At 35.0% G+C, this 24,646-nt stretch overlaps 1 protein-coding gene across 1 annotated transcript; it reads right to left on the reverse strand.

Annotated features, from left to right (window-relative positions):
- Positions 1-5,957: 5,957 nt before the first annotated feature.
- LOC124362741 (enoyl-[acyl-carrier-protein] reductase, mitochondrial) lies at positions 5,958-23,512 on the reverse strand. The gene is made up of 4 exons (XM_046817482.1): positions 22,971-23,512; positions 19,983-20,219; positions 13,857-14,134; positions 5,958-6,475 (listed from the first exon to the last, which is right to left on the reverse strand). The coding sequence occupies exons 1-4, from the start codon at positions 23,181-23,183 to the stop codon at positions 6,073-6,075; spliced, it is 1,131 nt and encodes a 376-aa protein (XP_046673438.1). The 5' UTR covers positions 23,184-23,512; the 3' UTR covers positions 5,958-6,072.
- Positions 23,513-24,646: the final 1,134 nt, after the last annotated feature.

A 24,646-nucleotide genomic window follows, 5' to 3' on the forward strand; every position in this document is an offset into this window, starting at 1 on the left:
ACAGAATGCACTGTGCCTCCTGTTGTGCCATAAATATCGTGCTTGCGACTGGTACCAGGCATTTGTCACAATAGAGGTCTGCCACTGCGCTGCTGTTCTGCGCATGCCAATGTCAACATTTCCTCCCAAGCTACACAGAAAACAAAACTTAGTTATTTGAAATTCAGCTTGATATTTAAATCACTTAGTTATCTTGAATAGTTTGTAATTAATGTCCATTTAAAATCCAGACATTCTTTTTCACAGAAATGTTATAATCTCATGTGATTGTACCCAATTTGTTTAGGATTTGATTTATTCTGCAATTTCTTTGTTGCCATCATGGTATAAGACCAATATAATATTCGCTTTACTTGGGCTGAATTCCTTGGAGTGATATAAAGAAAGAAAGAAAGAAATACTTTTATTTCCAGCCATAAGCAACACATTGAACATCCATAGTAACTATGCATAGAAATGAGATCCTCGCATGGGTCATAACCTGTGCGCGAGAATCGAGTCCAATCAGTCCACATTCAGTAACTAAGTGATATATTAAAAATTAGCAGCAATTTTACACATTCTCTGTTTAAAGTGGAAATAACAGAAGCAATATATGTGGCCGCACAGACTGTGGCTCTAACTATTAATAGCAAGGTACAAATATGTATTAAAACTATAAACCAAATGGGGCATAAATCGTTTGACCTGCGTAACTCATTTCCAAATAGCAAACATTCCACGCACGATTGATTTCATAAACAGACACAATCACAAGGTTTACCTAGTACCACCTAATTTGCGAATACACCCATCCTTTCTAGAGGTCCCACACATGCCAACAAACACACACACACACACAGACACAAGCGCAATCACATGCACGCAAACAGGCGCACACACACACACACACACACAAAACAGGCTGACACAGACAAACAGACACCCACACACAAAACCGAGATACGTAAGTACCCCGGCATTTAAGTTGCCCTGTAAGTGGACTTAAAGAGATTATCTATCCCTGTTCTACCTAATTCTACTAGCCAATTATTAACTATTTTCTTATATGAATAGTAGCTGCATGGACCGGGAGTTTTCATTTGGTGGGGTAATTTTGAGAAAACAGTACTAGCTATATAATAAGTGTCTGTAAAATTTATAGATTTATTGATTCTTGGTGTTATAATACTCGAGTTAATCTGTGTTCTTGTAACGTATGGGTGGTTGGTTTTTTGAAAATATTTTTCTTGATTTTTAAAAATATATAAGATTATTGTTCTTGCATATAACTGAGTTATATTAAAAACCTTGAACTCATTAAATAATAATTCAGATGAGTAACTAGTTGGTGCCGCTTTCATAATGGCTTTTCTGTGAAGTATGTAATGGTAGAAGAATAGTTTTTATATGCTCCGCTGCAAGCAATGATAAGAAAATTGTAATAATGATTGTACATATGCGTGATAAACTATTTTCATCAAAGCTGGCATTAATATTTTATGAAGAACAGAAAATATATAAATAGACTTTCTCAATCTGTTCTTTAACAATTGCACATGAGCTGTCCACTTAAGTCTACTATCAAATATTACACCGAGGTACTTGTAATCTGACACTCTTTCAACAATTTCGCACCCACAATCATTCTGGCCTGCACAAGTATGAGTTTCAAGGTAAGGTTCACAGGATCTCCGTCAGCTCTCAGTGATATTGCCATGCACTTGGTTTTATGTAAATTGACCGTGAGCTAATTTTGGTCAAACCATCGCTTGACAGTGCGCAGCCCCCGCTCCGCCGCTCCATATGCTTCCCCCCAGCAGGATCCCTCGAACAACAAGGCTGTGTCATCTGCATATAGAAAGATCTGGCCACCTAAAAGGTTAATTTTACCAATATTGTTTATACAGGGTGTTCTGAAAAAAGGTGCCCATAAGTCAGGGCGTGATTCCTCACATCAAAATAAGAAAAAAAGGTCTAATTAACATAGGTCCGAAAATGCTTAGTTACCAAGTTATACAGGGTGAAAAGATTTCGTCTGAATTTCAGTTCCCCTGCTGCAACGAAGCCCTACGGGGTATTTGTTGGCTGTTAATTAAGATGTACAATTTAGCGTACTTTATGTAAAATGAACTGAAAAATTGAATAAAACCGTTTTCCAGACCTGTAACTACAGTAATTTTTAAGATATGTGACGAAATACGCGAAACGCGAAACTTGGTCCCGAAAAAACAAGTTACATTTAGGTTTGAAGCAGATTTACTATGTTAAATGTACAATAAACACAAAATATTTTTTCAACGGTACTTGTAGAAAATTTAATTTCGAAGAGAAAAGATGTAAAATAAGTCTATAATAGAACAAACGCAAACTTTAAAAAATAATCCTTAATTACATACAAAACGCAAGAAAAAATAGACAAAATCTGTTTAAGCTCTCTACAAATGTAATATTGAAATTAAAACAGCTGTTTCATTAAAATAATTTGATTTGAGAAACAAAATAATTTCTATTTAAAACATATGTTTTAACAATGTAACATTGTTTATAATAATTTAAATAAACATTACAAGCAGCTATTTTTTCCATTGCTCATTAAGTGCGTGTGTTGATCTGTACTCTTAATACAAGTTAGTGCGAGTGCCGTTGAAGTTAATTTTTGATAGCTAATAATATCTTATTCATCATGGCAGGTAATATGAATATTATGTACACTAATGGTGAAATGGCAGACATGCATTTAATGTACGGTCTTGCACATTGCAACAGTGGTCAGGCTAGACGACTCTATCAGGAACATTTTTACCTCATAGACAGTTACCGACTCATAAAATGTTTTCTTCCATTCATAGAAGGCTAAGCGAGACGGGAACCTTTAAATCTGGAAAAGTTGGTAGATCAGGACGGCCACGTACAACGTGTACAGCTGAATTGGAGGAGGGCGTGTTGGACGAAATAGAGAATCATCCTGGAAGAAGTACTAGAGAACTAGCCTTGGATTTCGGTGTTAGTAATTCAATTGTCTGGAAGATTTTACACGAGCAGCAGTTGCATTCTTATCACTATCAAAGGGTCCAGGCTCTTTTTGCCTCGAGATTACTTTCCTCGTGTTCAGCTATGCCAATGGCTTATCCAAAGGTGCAGAAATCCACATTTTTTTAAATTACATTATCTTTACTGATGAAGCAAAATTTTCAAGAATGGCTATTCTTAACACCCACAATACTCACATGTGGGCAATTGAAAAATCCACGTGCTATTTCAGAGAACCGTCACCAATATCAGTTTTTCTATAAACGTATGGGCTGCTATTCTGGGTGATAAAATTTTTATTAGTTTTTTTACCTGATACGCTCAATGGTGAAAATTATTTACATTTCTTGACGACTAATCTGAATGAGTTACTCGAAGATGTGCCACTATACACACGCAACAACATGTGGTTCATGCAGGATGGAGCTCCAGCTCATTACACATTACAAGTAAGAGAATTTTTAAATGAAGCATATCCAAACAGATGGATTGGTCGAGGAGCCCCAGTAGCATGGCCTGCAAGGTCACCTGACCTCAATCCCTCTAGACTTTTTTTCTTATGGGGACATTTAAAGACGCTTGTCTACGACTCGCCTGTGGATACCATAGAAGAGTTGCGAATAAGGATTGTTAACGGGATTCAAAGGATACGTGAGACACCTGGGATCTTCGAAAGAGTTCGGCAGTCTATGAGAAGACGGCTGGATGCTTGTATTTTGAATGAGGGGAAACATTTTTGAACATCTACTGTGACGTGGTTAGTTTTTTAGGACAAGTGTAACTTTTTTGTTGAATGATAATTCAGATAACTTTTTTATGTATGATAATGTATGATTGTTAAAAATATTTACTTGATAAAAAATAATAGTAACTCATTAATTTGTTTTTAATAAAACAGCTGTTTTAATTTCAATATTACATTTGTAGAGAGCTTAACAGATTTTGTCTATTTTTCATGCGTTTTGTATGTAATTAAGGATTATTTTTTAAAGTTTGCGTTTGTCTATTATAGACTTATTTTACATCTTTCTCTTCGAAATTAAATTTTCCTACAAGTACCGTGAAAAGATATTTTGTGTTTATTGTACATTTAACATAGTAAATCTGCTTCAAACCGAAATGTAACTTGTTTTTTCGAGACCAAGTTTCGCGTATTTCGTCACATATCTTAAAAATTACTGTAGCTACAGGTCTGGAAACGGTTTTATTATTCAATTTTTCAGTTCATTTTACATAAAGTACGCTAAATGTACATCTTAATTAACAGCCAACAAATAACCCGTAGGGCTTCGTTTGCAGCAGGGGAACTGAAATTCAGGACGAAATCTTTCACCCTGTATAACTTGGTAACTAAGCATTTTCAACTACAACTACAACCATACTACAAACTATCATCAAACTTAGTATTGTCTATACAGAAATGAAGCTTCACATAAAATTTCAAGTCTAATAGGTCAGTTCATTTTTGGGATATCGTGCGGACACACGAGACAGATGGACAGAAAAGAAATTTGTCCAGCCTCTCGAGTTTGCTTTCCAATATAAAATTTGCGTTTCAATATTGAGATCTGAGAAAACAGTTATACAATTAAATTTAATTAAATCCTATGTTAATTAGACCTTTTTTTCTTATTTTGATGTGAGGAATCACGGCCTGACTTATGGGCACCTTTTTTCAGAACACCCTGTATAAATTAGAAAAAAAAAGTGGTCCTAATGTACTACCTTGAATAACACCATATTCATAAAAAAAAAAAAAAAAAAAAAAACTTGGCTTAATCCAAGGCTTAATTTTTCGTTCCCTAGCCGAACAAAATTGAGACTTTTTTGATTTTTCCAATATGGTCTGAAGTATTTCAACAAGAACATTACAGCTTGAATTTACGTCATCTAAACCCGTTACTAAGTTCCAATTCTGCTCAGACATGCATCTACAGACCAAATTTTTATCAAATTTGTCAATATTGTTGTTATTTATATTACTTACAATAGGTACTTCTATTCTAAGTTTAGTAAAGATAAGATAATGATCTGTCATACTTGATTTTATTAAGCCCGATTCAATGCAATCTGTGTTCTTTATATCAACAAAAATGTGGTCGATGCAGCTAGATGAATTTGCCGTAACTCTAGTTGGAATATTTATACAACTAACAAAACCGGCGCCGTACAATACATCAAGATAACGTTGTGATAACAAGCTTTGATTTTCCTGCAAAATGCAGCAATTGACGTCACCAATTAGCCAGTGTATTCGGTCCCTGGGTCTATTGCTGCTATAAAATTCTAGGTCATTAATGAATAAATCGAGATCATTATCTGAGGATGGGTCGCGATACACCGCGAGGAAACTGAGCCGCTCACCGCCAACCGACATATCCACTCTGATACTTGTGGCCCCATGCATACTTACCTCCTCATACTCCACTCGAAAACATTTATTGACACACACAATTACGCCATCATTCTGGTTCCTCTTTCGTTTGTTCATAATCACATCATACCCATCCATACATCCAGCCATACTACAACTATCATCAAACTTAGTATTGTCTATACAGAAATGAAGCTTCACATAAAATTTCAAGTCTAATAGGTCAGTTCATTTTTGGGATATCGTGCGGACACACGAGACAGATGGACAGAAAAGAAATTTGTCCAGCCTCTCGAGTTTGCTTTCCAATATAAAATTTGCTTTTCAATATTGAGATCTGAGAAAACAGTTATACAAACATATATTTTTATATGAGTAAAATATCTTTATAAAAAAATTGTTCACAAACTAATCTGTTAATTTACTGAGTACAATATTTACTAACCTCTATGAAAAAAGACACTATATTCAAAGAAGATTTTTAAAATGTCTAAATAGTGTAAATAATGTAATCTAAAATTGTGGAACAAAAGGATTAAGGATAATTAAGCAAATGAAAATGTTCAACTCCTTAAATATAAATAACAATTTTATTCCCATTAACTTACTAGACTTGAATATTATTGAAAATCACAGATCTTTTATAGTAGTGAATCAGTACTGATCCCCAATTTTGGTGGGGGGTTCTAACTTAAGTCTAAAAAGTACTTAAATCCTGCATAGCCTTTAACGTTCATTGTGTTGGAGATAGCATCTTTGTATTGGTCTAGGGGGACTATCTTGTGTGAGGGTGCCTTGAGTTTCCCTTGTCTCATTAAGTCAAACAAGTCCTTGTACATTTCCTTCTGGACTTCAGTGTTGCGGTGACTCTTGTGCCATCTAGTCATCCAAAAGCCGTGCAGAGAAATGTCCTTGAAGATGAAGACAGATGTAGGTGCTGTGACAGGCTCTCGTGACATGCCACCATATGTGACCATCACCCCGTTGTTTCTCAGAGCTCGGAGTATACTCAGCGCACTCTTCCCACCCACACAGTTCAGTGCCAGCTGTGGTTTCTTCAGTGAATTCTTTTCAAAAAAGTCCCTTTGCCTGGAGAACAAACATTTGAAAAATACTTTGTATTTAAAGATATAGCTTTAATATAATATAATATTAATAATACTAAATATAAATACTTTTGGTGGAAATATTACATAAATTAAATGGAGGAGAAGATATTATTGCAAACATAATGTTCAGTGGATTAACTTCACACTTAAGTGATAAAATTACTAAAGAAAAGTTTACAATTTAAGGGAGTAAAACTTCATACCAAACCACCAATGGAGCATGTTCGTGATGGCTCAAAACAATATTTTTGAATTACTGAGTAAAAGAAAAGTTTACAGTATTTTCTTTTTTCAAAGAGAAAACAGTATATTGTACTTAAATACACTGGACAAGTAGTTAATCTCAGAGATTGACAAAGATGTTGTGTCTTCAAGGAAGATGGTGCACCACATCACCAATGTCCTGGATCTTCTCAAATAATTGCTTTCCATGTAAACGGAATTGTTCAGATGTGCCAGTTACATGACTCCCCACATTCTTTGGACCTGGATCTAAATTTTTTTCACTGGGATACATCAAAGATGTAGTGTTCCTACCACTCTTATCAGCGTCTCTACCAGTGGTCTGAGCATTAATATATTCTGCATTCACAAGAGTTTGTAAGAGTGACTTCAAATGGTATGTACGCCACATGATCAATGGAAGTCTCATTGAGTGTTTGTGGCTATAAGGTAAGAAGTTGATTTATTGAAACCAAATCTATAACCTTTATTGATAAGTTAATTTATATTGATCTAAATGTAATTTAAAAGTTGTTACTCCTTTATATCATATAAACTATTACTACATAATCTTCATTCTTTTCAATAACTGAAGATGTGTTATAGATCCACATTCAAAAGTGATACAAAAATAACAGGATAATAAATGAAATTATGTTAGAATGATCTGTAAAATGTATGCTACCGTTAGCCTCACAACATAGTGAAGCAAACAAAAGTCTACAACTGATGCAGAACAGGCTAAAAAGCAGGTATCTGAAAGAAGGGCAGATGTTTTACATGATATATTTGATATTAAACAAGGTTCAGTATGTACGTCTTAGAGGATAGTTTACAGGCATTGTGTCCACCCATGCAAATGTTTTATGACACTGCAGATCATAATCTCATTGAGATTTGGGAAGAACACACACACTTTATAGATGACCTGGAGATCATGGTAAGATTAAAGTAACCATGACAAGGACCCTATGTGGAGTCATTTTACATCAGAGAATAACATAGAGAAAGATAAGTGAGGATAATGGGTGAAGTGAATAAAACCTAGCATTTGCTAAGTCTAAGAGATTTTTAAGTACTGCTTGGTTTTGGTGTGAATAAAAAGCTAGCAGTTGCTAGGGGGTAGGAGTTGCTAGGATTTTTCCGGAAAACCTAGCACTTGCTTACAATACCGAGTGAATAAAACACAACTTTCTCAATTTAAAAGCTAGCAACTGCTAGGCTTTTGTTAAGTCAGCACCGAGGCATGCTTAGCTTTTTACTTAGTGTTTGTTGGACATCAGCCATGGCGGAGTTTATGCAAGTTCGACAGCATAAACATTATGGTGCTCGACGAGAGATAAATAAGTGTAAGGAACTGTTAAGGTTTGAGTCCGAAAAGTATTGATTTTTTAGCCGCGGAGTTTTTTGAATGAAACTGACACTCGTGGCGGTGGACTTTCTCCAAGGAAACAAATGGAGGTTTTCTTACGTTTCGTAGCCGATCCTGGTTTTCAGTCTGGCATAGCCGAGGACGTTGGCGTTCACAGAAACTACAGCATGCAAAACTGTAAGCTATGTTATGGATAAGATTATTGATAGAGCTAATTTTTGGATACATTTTTCCAGCAACAGTCGAAGAAATTAATGAGAGCAAAATTCAATGGCAGAGAAATTTCCGTTTACCAACTGTGATCGGGGCGCTAGATTGCACTCACGTACAAATTAAAAAGCCTAATCTGCATGGGGACGAATATGTAAATAGAAAAGGGTGTATTACAATAAATGTACAGGGTACATGTGACGCTCTTGAAAGATTTACTAGCATAAGTGCAGAGTGGCCAGGGAGTGTGCATTGACGCACGAATTTGGCGCAGAAGTCCAGTTAGGGAGATCATGTCACGTTTTGATGGTAGAGTATGTCTTCTTGGCGATTCCGGGTACGGAATATCACCATGGTTAATAACCCCTTCAAACCACCAACAAATGAAGCAGAAAAGGCGGTTTAATTTGGTGTCATTCTAGGGAAAGAGTTGTGATCGAAAGGTGTTTTGGACAGATAAAAAGAAGATTTCCGATACTGGGTATAACTGTGTTCGTGTGGCTTCGGAAAAAAGTGCCTAAAGTAGTCGTCTGTTGTGCAGTCCTACATAATATTGCCAAATATCTTGGTGATGTTTATGATGACAATTTTGAGATCAATGGTGACGATGAAATTGAAGAAATAGACGTACAACATGAGAATCCAGGAACCACTGGTCGAGGTGCTGACAAGCGAGAGAAATGATGTTGTTTGTAAATCAATAAAGTGAGTATTTACTCGAATTACCCATGTCTTGTGACCGTTTTACAAAATACACAAATGGAAAAAAGTTGGGCCAGTTAGCTGGTACTGTTTAATTTTTTTTGGTTTTTTTTTTTGGTTTTTTTTTTTTTTTTTGTTTTTTTTTAGGGATTAGGGATAAAGGTTGAGTGGTATATTTATTTATTATTTCGATAACAATTTACTACTTAGCTAGGAAATATTAATTTATAAGTTTAGGTAAACATGAAAATCTTCATTATCAGTTTGAGAAGCAAACATCTTGAGAAGAAACTTTTCTTCTCATTTTCAAGTTTATTTTTTTCTCTTTTCAGTTTCAATTTGTTCAACTGCATTTTGCTGCAGCAAAACAATCCGTTGAAGTTGAGGTATAGAGAGGTCCTTTGTTTCATCACTTTCATAGGCCATAACGGTTTTGGCACTTTTTCTCACTTTAGTCACAGTTTTTTTTTCCGCCACCAAACAGTTCCTTCATTGCTAAGGTTCTCGTCGTCGGACTGCTCAACTTCAGCTAGGGTTTTCGTCGCTGATGTTGTAGGATTGCTTGATGTTCCAATAGAAATACTCCCTGGTACTTTAGAAAATACAGGGTTGTTTCCTTGACTTAAAAAATCATGAAATTCGGTTTCCCATGATTTCATCTTTATTGGCTTGTTCCCAGTTTGTTTTTTGTCTGTTTTTATTTTGATATTCGACTTCATATTACTCAACAGCTTATTTTAGTTGAACAACTGTTACAACTTTCCCTGTAGCTGATGAGTAATCCTCACTGACAATTTTCCAGGCATCTTTTTTGGCCTTAACAGCAGATGGAGTTTTGCATTTTTCAATTATTACTGGGTGTTGAGTCACCAGTTTGACAAACAAAGCCCTGTCTAAATATTTATCGTCACCAACATCTTCGTCGCTGGATGACCATGACTGCTGTGATGGTAACTAATTTCCAATCAAACAGTCGAACAGTCGAAATAATTATCCTGAACACAAAGCGAACTACAAGCGAACTGACTAGTGAGTAGTGACAAGAGACAAGACTGCATCGAAAACGGAGCGGCGCGGCGCGGCGCTGCGGCGGAGGAGAGAGGAGGGGGGGAACAAGTCACAACATGAAACCTAGTTGTTGCTAGGGCTTAGCAAGTGCTATGCCTAGCAGTTGCTCAAGTTTTTCCGGTTACTTCTTAAAACTAGGGTAGATGTTTTTCTACCTAGACCTAGCATTTGTTTATTCACTCCGATTTGAGGAAGAGCTAGGACTTAGGGGCTAGGTGCTAACCAGTAGATTCTAGGTTTTATTCACTCCACCCATTGTATAGACCGCTATTACTCTTGTGAGGACGCATCAAAGACTCCACACAATTCACATTGAGACGCCATTTCAAAATTGACAGCTTGCAATTAATACTGTATATTAATTTTTTTTAATTTGTTCTTGGATATTTCCAGAGTCATTTTTTATTTTTTTAATGCAATAAAAAGATTTCCTTAGTTTTCTTCAAACCATTTTGAAAATAACTTACAATAGTTTGGTGACGATCTTTAATAAATTTCACTTAACCTCAATGGTTTTTTAGTGAAAAATGTGAAATTTTGTGTACAAGTAAAACGATGAAGAAGTTTCCCTCTGTCAGATAAGTCTGTATGTACTGACAGTCAGGCAATCATAGCATGTTCTTATTGCTGTCTGGAGTATGGTCACATCCAGATTAGATTTGAAGCACCAGCAGGCTACTAAGGAACTATCTATGCATGTAACATGTGTAACAGAAAATGAATGGAAACAAGTAAATAAGATTCCTGAAGTACTCCGTCCAGTTGTTTTTATGTATGATATTATTGATTTCAGAGGGACTTTTAAAACTGTACTTCAACCTCTTAATGTTCTCAAATCTATTTTGAAAATTGAATAATCTAAACTCTCTTTTACAATTCTGCTATTCTGTCTGTCCGTCAACCTTTTTTGAAACAGCTTTTAGTTCCTATGTATAACAATATCCATTTTATAATATTCCCAATCTCTCACTCACAAGAAATGATATGTTCAGATTGTTTAAGTAGTACCAGTCCTCATTAATAAATCTATTTCAGCTACTAGGTAATTTTATACTGCCTAAATATTATACGTATCCAATATCTCTGACTCATTCCAATATCTTTGAATCATATTCCATATCTGTGTTAGTAGAAAGGTGGAAAGCCGATTATCGTCACCAAACACAGGCAGATCTAAACATCTCCCTCACCCACCTCTTACACTTACCAACACAACAAACTTGTTTCTCTTGACTATCACCTAGATTTACTCTAATTTCTGAAGCATTCTTAATTGCAGGAATCGATTAATTCTAAAAATAGTTTTATATAAAAAAATTGAAAATTTAAGTAGTCACCTTGATGGATCCTGGACCTCTGTTTCACAATTTTTTCAAATATTTTATTCTGTTATAACTATTACATGTTTTCTTCTTAAAAACTATTTATTATTATATTTCTTAATAAGCACCTTTGGTTACTAAAAATTGAAAAAGAAAAGATAAATGTTATGTACTTTCTGGAAATAAAAAAAATAAAATTTTCAAGAGAAGAAGTGAATTGTACCTTGATTGCTCTTGATCAAATTATGGCACTCCCTGCGAGTTTTGGAAAAACCAGTCAAGTAATAGTTGCTACAAGAACATATGGCAGCTGAAGTGAAAAAATACTTAAAGACAGTTGTGAGATATTATTTCAGGTCTACGTGCACGATGAAGAAAGATGCTATAATCCTGGAAACCCTACATTAGGTCAGTAGTAGGTCTTTTTACAGCCCATAAATTACTTCACTGAGATTTGTAGATGCGTGAAGGAGAATAATCATGTAATGTTCTTTTTGTCAGTGATGCCTTGGCAAGAGTAAGGTACAAGTATTCTAGGAGAGCACACCCAGACGATAATATCATGATTAATGACTGTCTAATTCACATTCTCTTTGTAATTAGTAAGGTTTCTGTGAACAGCCTTAAAATTTAGAGAGAACACTTCGGTCCTGGAGGCAGATTTTGATTAGTGTTTCATCCTAGTCTAAAGGTAAACACACACCACACTTCAAGTCAGCATGGGCTTTGCATTCAACCCAAAGCAGACTATATCTTGGCCCGGGTAGTGCCTCCCAATAGACCGATGTTACAATTTTGAATTCTAAAATAGAGTTAGACAAAAGGAAGGGTCAAACCAAATGAGGCCCATGTCTACAAAAAATTAGTTTAAAATCATCTGCAACTAACATAAAGACAAAAAAATAATTTGATAGAACCTTTTGAACTACCATACATGAGATTCATCCTTGGTGCATCCCATTCATCAGCACTCTCAGTCAAGAAAACAAGATAAAATAGTATATTTCTCAAATAATGGAAAAAATTATGTTTTCTTACTAAAACAAAAAAGTAGTAGCAGCAGTATGAGCAATTTAAAAAGACAAATACTGGAAAAATACATTTTCACACAAGTTTTTTCCCACTATTTTTTACAATACTACATCATATAATAAGTACTATGATTATTATTACATAATTTATTTCAAAACACAATGGGACGCAAAGACATGTATTTTATAATGATATTGCACGGTTTAAATCAACATTCTTTGTCAGTGAATGTAAAACTTTGCTTGAAAGTGCTTTGTTATTGTTAATACATTCTGTCCAGGAAACTACCGTTGTCTTTTACATTATCCACAATTAGACTTAACAGTTCATCTTTTCAACATGCTTAGAAATCACCAAAACATGTCATTACAATTATTTAATTTTTTGAAGCAGCTGTTGGAACTAACTACTGGTTTTACACCACTAGTGAATATATCACTTACTTTCTTTGGTAGTATACAAAATAGAAAAACAAGTAATATCCTGGTGGTAGTACAGTGAAAAAGCCTTTTACTCTTTCACGATTTGTGTAAAGCCAACCAATCCAACAATGTTAAGTTATTGAAAAATATCTAATGATTAACATCTGTCACAACATATTCTGTTTACTGGTTTGTTTATTCCTACCATGATTATAAGGCCAGTACAACCAGAGTCACTTTCTGACAGACAGAAATCAAGACTACCAATGTTTACCATTTTCAATTGTGATGTAGAGGCAGTCTAGATAGTTTCAAATCAAATTTCAATCAACAAAGTCGACTTGTTTAACACTAAGTGTTAAACGATAAGTCTTGTTGTTCGTACAGACAGACAGAAATAGAATTTCACACATTAGCAACAAGTGGCAGAGCAGGGTTTGTTAAACCCTCAACCATAACTTTATAAATATGTGTACAAATTTAATTTAATAACACAAATAAAAGATCTAAATTAAATTGTTGAATGTTACAATTTCAATTTGAGTATTAGTGATTCATAACAAAGACATTTTCGTAACAAAAATTGGTGATCGAATACCCTTAAGACTAATATTAATTCTGTGCTTGTGAAATAAAACTAGTAATTATATTTTTGCCAACAACGAACAAAACATCAGATCCTCATCAAAAGGAGTATCACTCATAGGTTTGGTAACTATACAATAAATGATGACAAACTTATGAAATACCTTCCAGAAACAACTATAAGGCCTGCTTCCTGGCTTCCTCACCATTATAAGACTATATACTACTCATATGCATACAAGCATCTGAATGGAAGACATTTTACCATCCTCTTCACAATACAGATCATACCCAGCCAGCATTGAATAAACACAATAATTCAAACGGTAATTATAAATTTACATTTTGTACAGTATAGTAAGATTTTCTAATGCTATCTATAGAAAACAATTGTAATGTTTAATACTCAGGAAAACTTGCACTCACTTCTCAAATTCGCCCTCAGTAAGCACATGATGAGCACCCAGCTGTGTGAGATAACTCTGAAGTGCTGGGAGGTCAGGTCTGTCACGTACCACATTTACGCTCACTAGTCCCCAAGCTGCCGCCAACTGTATCACGTTCTGACCCACAGCACTGTTGCCCCCATTCTGCACTACGACCTCCCCCGGTGCCAATGTCACAAAGTCCTTCAGCATTCTGTAGGCAGTGGCTGGGTTCGAGGTCGCACCAGCAGCTTCCACCAGGCCGATATCTTTTGGCACCTTAACAGCAGATGTAAGATGATTTTATAGCAAGAAATGACTGTTCATCTTAAATATACACATTTTGAGAATTTAGAATACACACATTGGAGACAAAAGTTTTCTTCTAAGAATAAAATTATAGATAAGTCTATTACACATAGGATATTCTAAAGAATGACATTCATGAAGTCTGAGAAACGTGGTTAAAATAAAAAAAAAAAAAAAAAAAAAAAAAAAAAAAAAAAAAAAAAAAAGACAATAGATATGCACTACATGGTAACAAATACATTAGTTACACATAACCGAGAACTAATGTTAGCTAAAATTATTAGTTTGGACCCATTTCAACACACATCTGTCTGTCTGTACAGTATTACTACCATGACTACTTAATACAATAAACAACACCAGTGTGTCCTGTATAAGTATATAAGTACCAGTAGGATAATGTGAGTTAAACTGTTGTAATACACTTTTATAAGTCACATCTGCCTATAGAGTGTTACTACCATGATGACTAAAGACAGTTAATATACAATACCAGGATGTCCTATATAAATACTAGTAGGATAATGTGCAATAATAAACTTAGTAAAAATCCAACAACTACGTCACCTCTCTTGTTACTGAGTATTAATATTTATACACCTGAATTACTAGTATATCCATGCAACACAGTAATACATGACCATTAATTTTAGCTGTAGTAGACCACCGAGTATTCATTCACTGTCATCTGACACTAAACTTCAAATATCATCATAAACATTGAATTCCAGTGATGTACACACACAACTGCTGTTGTGGATCATCGAGTATTTATTCACAGTCATCTGTTACTAAGAGAGTTAACACAGCCGTTATAAAATGTTGCCGACTGTGAAAAGCTAATTTGGAGGATATGGAGACGGTATGATTTCTTTGTCACAGAAAAAGTTTTTAAAGGATGCAGAATGTGTCTAGCCTTGCCGTTACTTTGGAGATCTGGCACTATTATTATTAGTATCAATAACATTCAACAATGGTTTCATTTTCTTGGATAGGTTAAACATGATAAAGGTCAAAATAACTGACTATCATTCATTAAATGTTGTGAGATAGCAGCTGTGATGGTTGAATCCAGGTCATTCAAGCTAATGGACTGTTTGCGCCAATATTGTAAACAGTCTTGTATGTATTAATACCTGAGAGGTTCGGTCATCATAAGATTTGTCTATTTATTGATAATTTTAAAAGTAAATCAGCAATCAAATTGTACAAAACTTTCAAAAGTTATATAGTAAATCTTAATGATAAATGCCTTAATGTAAGATTTTTGGAAAATTACATAGAAGTACGTTTATTTAACTTATATATAATGAAGTGAAATTTAATTTATTTGTATACTTTAAAAAGGAAAACAGATTATTTTCACAATCCTCATAGAAACAGAAGAAATCAACAATATCAAAGTATAATTTATTATCATTATTCAAATTTCCTCATGTGACAGTACATTATTCTTTGAAACAAGCATTAAGTTTTATAACTCCCAACATACTGATATTTCTTAAGCAATGAACTGATATTTTAAAATTTTTAAAACAACATACTTTTTTCATACTGGTTCGTTTCTTTCACCTTGTACTCCATTTCCATTTTCTTCTACACCGACCATTTGATGGTAGTAACTAACCAGTACAATAAAGAAATAAAAGAAGAGGACAAATTCAAAACAGGATACAATAAACATTTCCAGTTCGTGACCATAAAGCAATTTTATTGTTTCTCCAATAAACTTTAGTAAAACTACTAATATCATAGTTTGGGCTGCAAATAACAGTAAGACTGGAAACTTTTTAAAAGTTGTCACAATGATGCACAGTCCAGCGGCAATCAACACACAACTGAGTATTAAATAGACATATATCAAAAAATTGGTCAAACTTTGAGAATGCAAGGAATTTAGGTTTGTAGTCATAAAAACAATACTGAAGATGCCGGAAACAACATTGATAACTCCAATTATATGGGAACCCAACCTGAGGGGCACACAACAGCAGCATGTTGATGTTTTTGGGATCTTGTTCATGTTGTTAGTTTATCACACATATTAAGTAGAATGATGTTGTTTACTCAATATATTATTTTATAATCCTAATAGCTAAATAAACAAAAGAAGAACACATATGATTATATTACAAACATATGTTTTAGGAGTGTTCAATACTTATAATTTGTATTATACAATTTACATGAAGCTTATTCATTAAAATATAGTTAACTATTTGATTTTTATAAAATTGTAGCATGCACAAAGAATATTCACATTTAAACTTTAACAGAGATATCAAGTTATAAATTTACTTTCTTTTAAAATTCTAGTATTAAAAGTTGCAAAAAAATGTGTGCGTGATAATTTAACATCAGAGTTTTACTACAAGGATCATAAAAGGTAAACTAATGATATTGAATTGAATTTTATATGCTATTTTGTAACAATACCAAATCTAAATCTACTTATCTACATTAACTGTCATGTTTATTATCCTTACTAGAAACAGTAATCTTTCCTTTAGTGGTGGGCTTATTTAGTGCTTCTCACAAAGGGTTTTCTCAAATTCACAATAGCATTTATGAGGAGGAATATATACTTTATTATACAATGCAAATAGCGAATACTGTATGCACATAAATGATGAATTACGAAATAAGGGTCTATATGTACGAGTTGGGTAATATGTTTAATAATTATATTTACATAAAATTATATAATTTTATGTAAATATATGCTATATTGCATATTTTCTTTCGCAGAATGAAATACACAATATACTAGCAATGATTACGTTTAGTGATATTTGATAAGAAAATTTCATACAATTCTAGTAGGCAGATCATGTAGAAAGATGGTTTGAAAGGTTTGCATTATAGCAGCAATGATAAATTTGAATATTTTATGCATTGTGGGAAAACACAAGCTGCCAAATATAAGAAACCATACTAAATTTATAAACTAACCAACAACCAAACAAGACATTTTGTGCATTGCAATGATCATGATATCAATCTTATGTGCTTAACAACAAATGTGAAATGATTTAAATACCATAAAAATAAACAAATACATTTCATTACCGTACAATAAACACATGGACAGCAACTGAAATCCTGTAATGTGATTAATTTTATTCGGGATGGATCACATTTTTTGAGGCAAATGGTGAGGGGGCTGGATTATATAAGTTTCCAAAAATGTGATTGCTGACTTCCGCTTCTGCCTCAGATAATATCCTCCTTACTGTACATATGAATTTTAGAGGTCACTCTTTGGTGATGGCTAAAAGTCCCATATGACACAAATACAAGGTTTAATAATATTTTACAGTGATCTTCTGATATTTAATGGTTTTCTATGATCTCCAATACAATTTTATTCTAGGCTACATTAAGTGGTAAGTGAATAGTGTATTAGTTTTGTTTATTGTTGAGAATAATAACTTGGCAGACACCCCTGCATGTCCACTCATACAACTAACCTTGAGCAGATCAGACTCAGGGACCACTGCATGTGTCCTCCAGGTGCTCGCTGGCTGTATGTTACATTAAGTGGTAAGTGAATAGTGTATTAGTTTCGTTTATTGTTGAGAATAATAACTTGGCGGACAACCCTGAATGTCCACTCATACAACTAACCTTGAGCAGATCAGACTCAGGGACCACTGCATGTGTCCTCCAGGTGCTCGCTGGCTGTATGTTACATTAAGTGGTAAGTGAATAGTGTATTAGTTTTGTTTATTGTTGAGAATAATAACTTGGCGGACAACCCTGCATGTCCACTCATACAACTAACCTTGAGCAGATCACTCAAGGACCACTGCATGTGTCCTCCAGGTGCTCGCTGGCTGTGTGTTACATTAAGTGGTAAGTGAATAGTGTATTAGTTTTTTTATTGTTGAGAATAATAACTTGGCTGACAATCCTGCATGTCCACTCATACAACTAACCTTGAGCAGATCAGACTCAGGGACCACTGCATGTGTCCTCCAGGTGCTCACTGGCTGTGTGTTACATTAAGTGGTAAGTGAATAGTGTATTAGTTTTGTTTATTGTTGAGAATAATAACTTGGCGGACAACCCTGAATGTCCACTCATACAACTAACCTTGAGCAGATCAGACTCAGGGACCACTGCATGTGTCCTCCAGGTGCTCGCTGGCTGTATGTTACATTAAGTGGTAAGTGAATAGTGTATTAGTTTTGTTTATTGTTGAGAATAATAACTTGGCGGACAACCCTGCATGTCCACTCATAAAACTAACCTTGAGCAGATCACTCAAGGACCACTGCATGTGTCCTCCAGGTGCTCGCTGGCTGTATGTTACATTAAGTGGTAAGTGAATAGTGTATTAGTTTTGTTTATTGTTGAGAATAATAACTTGGCGGACAACCCTGCATGTCCACTCATAAAACTAACCTTGAGCAGATCACTCAAGGACCACTGCATGTGTCCTCCAGGTGCTCGCTGGCTGTGTGTTACATTAAGTGGTAAGTGAATAGTGTATTAGTTTTTTTATTGTTGAGAATAATAACTTGGCAGACAATCCTGCATGTCCACTCATACAACTAACCTTGAGCAGATCAGACTCAGGGACCACTGCATGTGTCCTCCAGGTGCTCGCTGGCTGTATGTTACATTAAGTGGTAAGTGAATAGTGTATTAGTTTTGTTTATTGTCGAGAATAATAACTTGGCTGACAATCCTGCATGTCCACTCATACAACTAACCTTGAGCAGATCAGACTCAGAGACCACTGCATGTGTCCTCCAGGTGCTCGCTGGCTGTGTGTTACATTAAGTGGTAAGTGAATAGTGTATTAGTTTTGTTTATTGTCGAGAATAATAACTTGGCTGACAATCCTGCTTGTCCACTCATACAACTAACCTTGAGCAGATCAGACTCAAGGACCACTGCATGTGTCCTCCAGGTGCTCGCTGGCTGTGTGTTACATTAAGTGGTAAGTGAATAGTGTATTAGTTTTGTTTATTGTCGAGAATAATAACTTGGCTGACAATCCTGCTTGTCCACTCATACAACTAACCTTGAGCAGATCAGACTCAGGGACCACTGCATGTGTCCTCCAGGTGCTCGCTGGCTGTATGTTACATTAAGTGGTAAGTGAATAGTGTATTAGTTTTGTTTATTGTCGAGAATAATAACTTGGCTGACAATCCTGCATGTCCACTCATACAACTAACCTTGAGCAGATCAGACTCAAGGACCACTGCATGTGTCCTCCAGGTGCTCGCTGGCTGTGTGTTACATTAAGTGGTAGGTGAATAGTGTCATTAGTTTTGTTTATTGTCGAGAATAATAACTTGGCTGACAATCCTGCTTGTCCACTCATACAACTAACCTTGAGCAGATCAGACTCAAGGACCACTGCATGTGTCCTCCAGGTGCTCGCTGGCTGTGTGTTACATTAAGTGGTAAGTGAATAGTGTATTAGTTTTGTTTATTGTCGAGAATAATAACTTGGCTGACAATCCTGCATGTCCACTCATACAACTAACCTTGAGCAGATCAGACTCAGGGACCACTGCATGTGTCCTCCAGGTGCTCGCTGGCTGTGTGTTACATTAAGTGGTAAGTGAATAGTGTATTAGTTTTGTTTATTGTCGAGAGTAATAACTTGGCTGACAATCCTGCTTGTCCACTCATACAACTAACCTTGAGCAGATCAGACTCAAGGACCACTGCATGTGTCCTCCAGGTGCTCGCTGGCTGTGTGTTACATTAAGTGGTAAGTGAATAGTGTATTAGTTTTGTTTATTGTTGAGAATAATAACTTGGCAGACAATCCTGCATGTACACTCATACAACTAACCTTGAGCAGATCAGACTCAAGGACCACTGCATGTGTCCTCCAGGTGCTCGCTGGCTGTGTGTTACAGATTACTCGGTCACCCACTTGTAGAGTCTTGGCTTGAGATCCTACAGCCACAATCTCTCCCACAGCCTCAGCTCCTGGCACACCAGGCAACTCCGGCTTTATCGGGTACACTCCCTGGATAGTGTTGATGTCTGCTGGGTTCACCGGAGCCAACAGGAACTTCACTACAACCTATGCATTTAACACCATACTTATAAAACCCACATTCTAAATCTAGGTGTATATTTCAGTTAACGTCTAGACTGAAAAACTTAAGGTACTAAAATGTATAAATAAAACATTATTGTCTAGGGTAATCGTCATTGTATGAGAAGTTCAAAATTAAATAAATACCTAACTCTACTGACAAGAATTTCTATTACTTCGAAATATATACATTTTTTCAACAATTTCTACATAGTCCTACTAAAATAGCTCCTATGTCAATCACTTGAGTTTTGTTCAAGGATCAATAGGTTTAACATGTTTAATAGCCTTATTAATATATAGCCTAATTTGATTATGTTTCACACCCCATAAAAATATAAAACCGTACTTTTTCCAAATTAATTATGTACTGTACTTGAAATTAATTTCATAAACAAAAATATTTCTCTTAAAAATTAAGAAGGTTTCTAAAAGTCATCTCCACACGTAACTTTAAACATATGAATAGTTTTTAGTGACCTTTAGGAAAAGTAGACTATATAGTTTATAAGCATAATATTGTTTGAAATATAATTTTGTTTTTGAGTTAACCAAAATTTTTATTATTTTAAAGTTTTCACACATGTATCAGCTTTAGTATCACCAATAAATACGCATAAAATGCCAACTGCGTTAACCGCATATTGTATAAACCACTATGCTACGTGCTAATGACGCCCGAAAGATTCTTCATAATTGAACTGATTGTGACTTGAGATAAACTAATGAAAGGGGTAGGGTACGATAAGCGGACCCGGTTTTTTATATTGAAGAATGGGTACTTTGGGATTATACCGACCACACCCAGACATGAATCGTTATTTGACATTTTGCTTCTACTGATTACTAGATTAGCATAGAACAATATTTTGTCAATATCAAACAGGAATTGTCTTATCGCAAACCCCTCCCCATCCTCAGACAGAGGTCAAAGTCGAGTGGTCTAGTAGATAACGTGATTGCAGAGTCTCGCCGCCCGTTCAGCTGGTGCGTCGCTTTGTTGTACTTCCGTGTTTAACCCCTACATTTCTCCAAACACAAAAATTCAACAAAAATAAACATTACCAAACAAAAATAAACATTACCAAACAAAAATAAACATTACCAAACAAAAACTAAACTCTTTATTGAAAAAAACACACAAAACTCGTTTTTATTCTTAATCACACTCCGCCACCCAAAATGCAAATGCCTCCGGCCATCAGCACGGGCTTCGGCTCGGTGCTGCCCCGCGCTGATGTCAACGTAAGAAAAACATCCCTGGAGATAGTACCTATCAGTTAAATATCAAATTCTAGAGGGGTTGATCAGAAATATAAATTGAATTGTAATGGAAAGGCAATTATGTACCGTGCAAAAAACTTAAATATAATCATGTGATGCCGCGCGGCCTGCCGTAATCGGGATTCTCGAGAAAGATAAGATAACAGCGACAACAATACCGATCACAATACCTGGAAATGCTTGTTGATTGATGGAATGTTAGTTCTGTTACTCAACTACATCGTTTTATAACGTTCTAAGTTCATTGAAAAGAGTTTAAGCGTTGGGGGCATATAACAGAATCTGACCCCAGTAACAATAATAATCGTTGTAAGTTTGTAATTTTGTAATTAAAGAGTTGTTTTTTCGTTCTATCATGTTTGTTTCTATAAATTTATATTTTTGTGTTCTTCATACTGGTGTGGTCGGTACAATCCCAAAGTACCAAAGAATGTAATCAACGATACCTAATATTCGCATCTCAAATCCGAGACTATCAACCGATATAAATCATCTATAGTCCTCAATAACAATCATATGTTTTAAATTAAAATATGAATTTAATATTTACAGTGATCAAACAAATTATTATAACCAAAATTAGGAAAACTGAAGACAACCATATTTGCTTCTCTCACAGCTACAGTTGTTTCTTTCCCACAAATTTCACATAATGGGTTTTTCGGTACGTGTCCAACATGTTGAAGTCACGAAAAACATGTCTTATCATCTGGCAAATTCATCAAGCAATGTCGTGTAGTTTTCTAAAATTGACTGCCATTTTTAATAATCAAATGTTACTTATATAAAATTGAAATATTACATTACGAGTAGCCTATTATTTGAAAGTGTTTACAACTAAAGGTATAGATTTTAAGTTAATTGTTCAAAATAATTAATCAGTATCGATTTATTATATCGATGGTTATTATTAAGTAATATCGTTTGCCAAATTCAATATAAAAAACCGGGTCCGCTTATCGTACCCTACCCAATGAAAGTTAACCAAACAGTTAAGTTAGATACTGTCAGACCTAGGCTACCCAGAAGCCAACTACCTAACCTAGTTCCAACCGGCCTATTCACAGAGAACAACCAGTCTATTCAATAGTTTTGTTAAAAATTTTGAACTGTAGTTATTTATTTAACTAATTCAAACTCACTTAACCTAACTGACAGACTGTCAGATCTACCCATCTACCAGATCTACTGTGAGGGCCGACCACAATAACATCCTTATATGTTTTCTCATCCTAAATGTTCCTTTTCTACATCAGTACACACTAGCTTATATAAAGAGTTCTTAACAATTTTTACTGAGGGAAATATAAGTGTCCAAAAGAACAAATTTAGATTCCTAAAAGTATCAACATTATAGGTTAAATATGAATTTATAGAGAAAGAAACCCAAATATGAAATAAATCCAATAAATGTAAGCATAGGTCCTAGCTTAGTATCCTTTTTTGACATACCTGATTATTTTGAGGTTCTTCACACTTACTTTCAACCAAATTCAAAACTTTATATGGATCTCCAAATTCTTTAAACTCAAGTTTACGAACCGTGTAAGACATATTTCTGGTGCCATGTATTACTTTGGCACTCACAACTTTACTTAACAAATTGTTATTTACCACATTACTTATTACAAACCAAGACATAACCTTATTCATATGCACTGCCATTGTTAGATGTTTCACTTTTCGCTATCAACCAACCATCACTCAGATCAGGCACTGTGAGACTGACTGTCAGTCAGTACCCGAGTTTATCAAGCTAATATTCTAACTATTAGAATACGTCTAATATTGGCAAATCTCTCAAACTTAATACAGTACGCTAATTATAATTTTATACAAATCTCAACTGATTTTATATCAAATTCTCAATTTTCAAGTGTATTTACAACTAAGATATTATATAGAATTACACAGTAAACTGTTTACTGTTTTCTTTTCCTTTGTATGGGAACGGTAATGTTACAACCACCGTACCGAACAATTCTTACAGAATACAGCTGACTGCTGAGACAACAACACGTAAGGGCAGACGACAAGTTCACAAGTACACCACAGCAGACAACATAACGAAGTATTCCGAAGCCTAGCCTAAAGCTAACAATTAGAGAATAAAAAAAACGAAGTAACAAATATGATGATATTAAAAAAAACTTTATTTTTTGGTTGTGAAGTATTATTATAGATGCATAAACATAACAAAATGAATACGGTTTACAAATTACAAGGTTACTTACTAGAATATACAACAAATCTAATGTAACTTTATGTAACAGCTAAATTACATTATTTTGTGTGTGTTTAGTGTAAGTGTTTTTGAAGTGATAACATTTTTATAATTAGTCTTAGGATCTTCGCCTATAGATCTCCACGTAGTTGTCAGTTAGAGAGGATTTATCCAATTTGAGGGTTATCAGGATTTGGGTGTTAGGTATTTTCACACTAGGTGACTGAATGTGGCGTAACTTTGTTAAAAGAAGAAGCTCCTTTCAGAATTACATTGTTTAGATTGGTGACAACAAACGTTGATGGCGACCGTCAGGGACACGTTCGTTCGCTGGGAATCACCGAGTAGCGCGACAAATGTCTTTATTCACAATATTCTTCAAGAATAGTAATTGAGTCACACATGTTTAAAACACAACAGTCAAATATATTCAAATTAATATTGTTGTCAATAAATGATGTCAGTATGCGTTTTGAAATCTCCGTTCTTCCCTGCATGCTTCTAGGAATTCTTCAAGGGTGTAAAATGGCTGGTTTACAAGGAAGTAGTGAAGTTTCCTCTTCAGAGCTTCTCCCTTCAATCTTTTGGCATGTTCAATGTTCCATAGTTTTCGGCCGATGTAAGATGGCTTTTCTTAAAAAAAGAGCTGTACGGTGTGGAGGCAGAACAAAGTCGGCTGCGTGACGGGTGTTATGTAAGTGGAGATCTTTCCTTGTTTGTAGATTTAGCTGATTTGCATGCAAAAGTACTCCTTGAATAACAGCCCAGTAACGGTCATTATTCCCATAGATTAGAAACCATGTCTGCAGCTTTGTTGGAGTTCAAGAACAGCAAGGGTTCTTATAGATTTTTTTCTGTAGTATGAACATCTTGTGGCGATTTCCAGTAGAGGATCCACCTCACA

This window comes from Homalodisca vitripennis, chromosome 5 (genome assembly GCF_021130785.1).
Source record: "Homalodisca vitripennis isolate AUS2020 chromosome 5, UT_GWSS_2.1, whole genome shotgun sequence".
NCBI classification, from domain to species: domain Eukaryota; kingdom Metazoa; phylum Arthropoda; class Insecta; order Hemiptera; family Cicadellidae; genus Homalodisca; species Homalodisca vitripennis.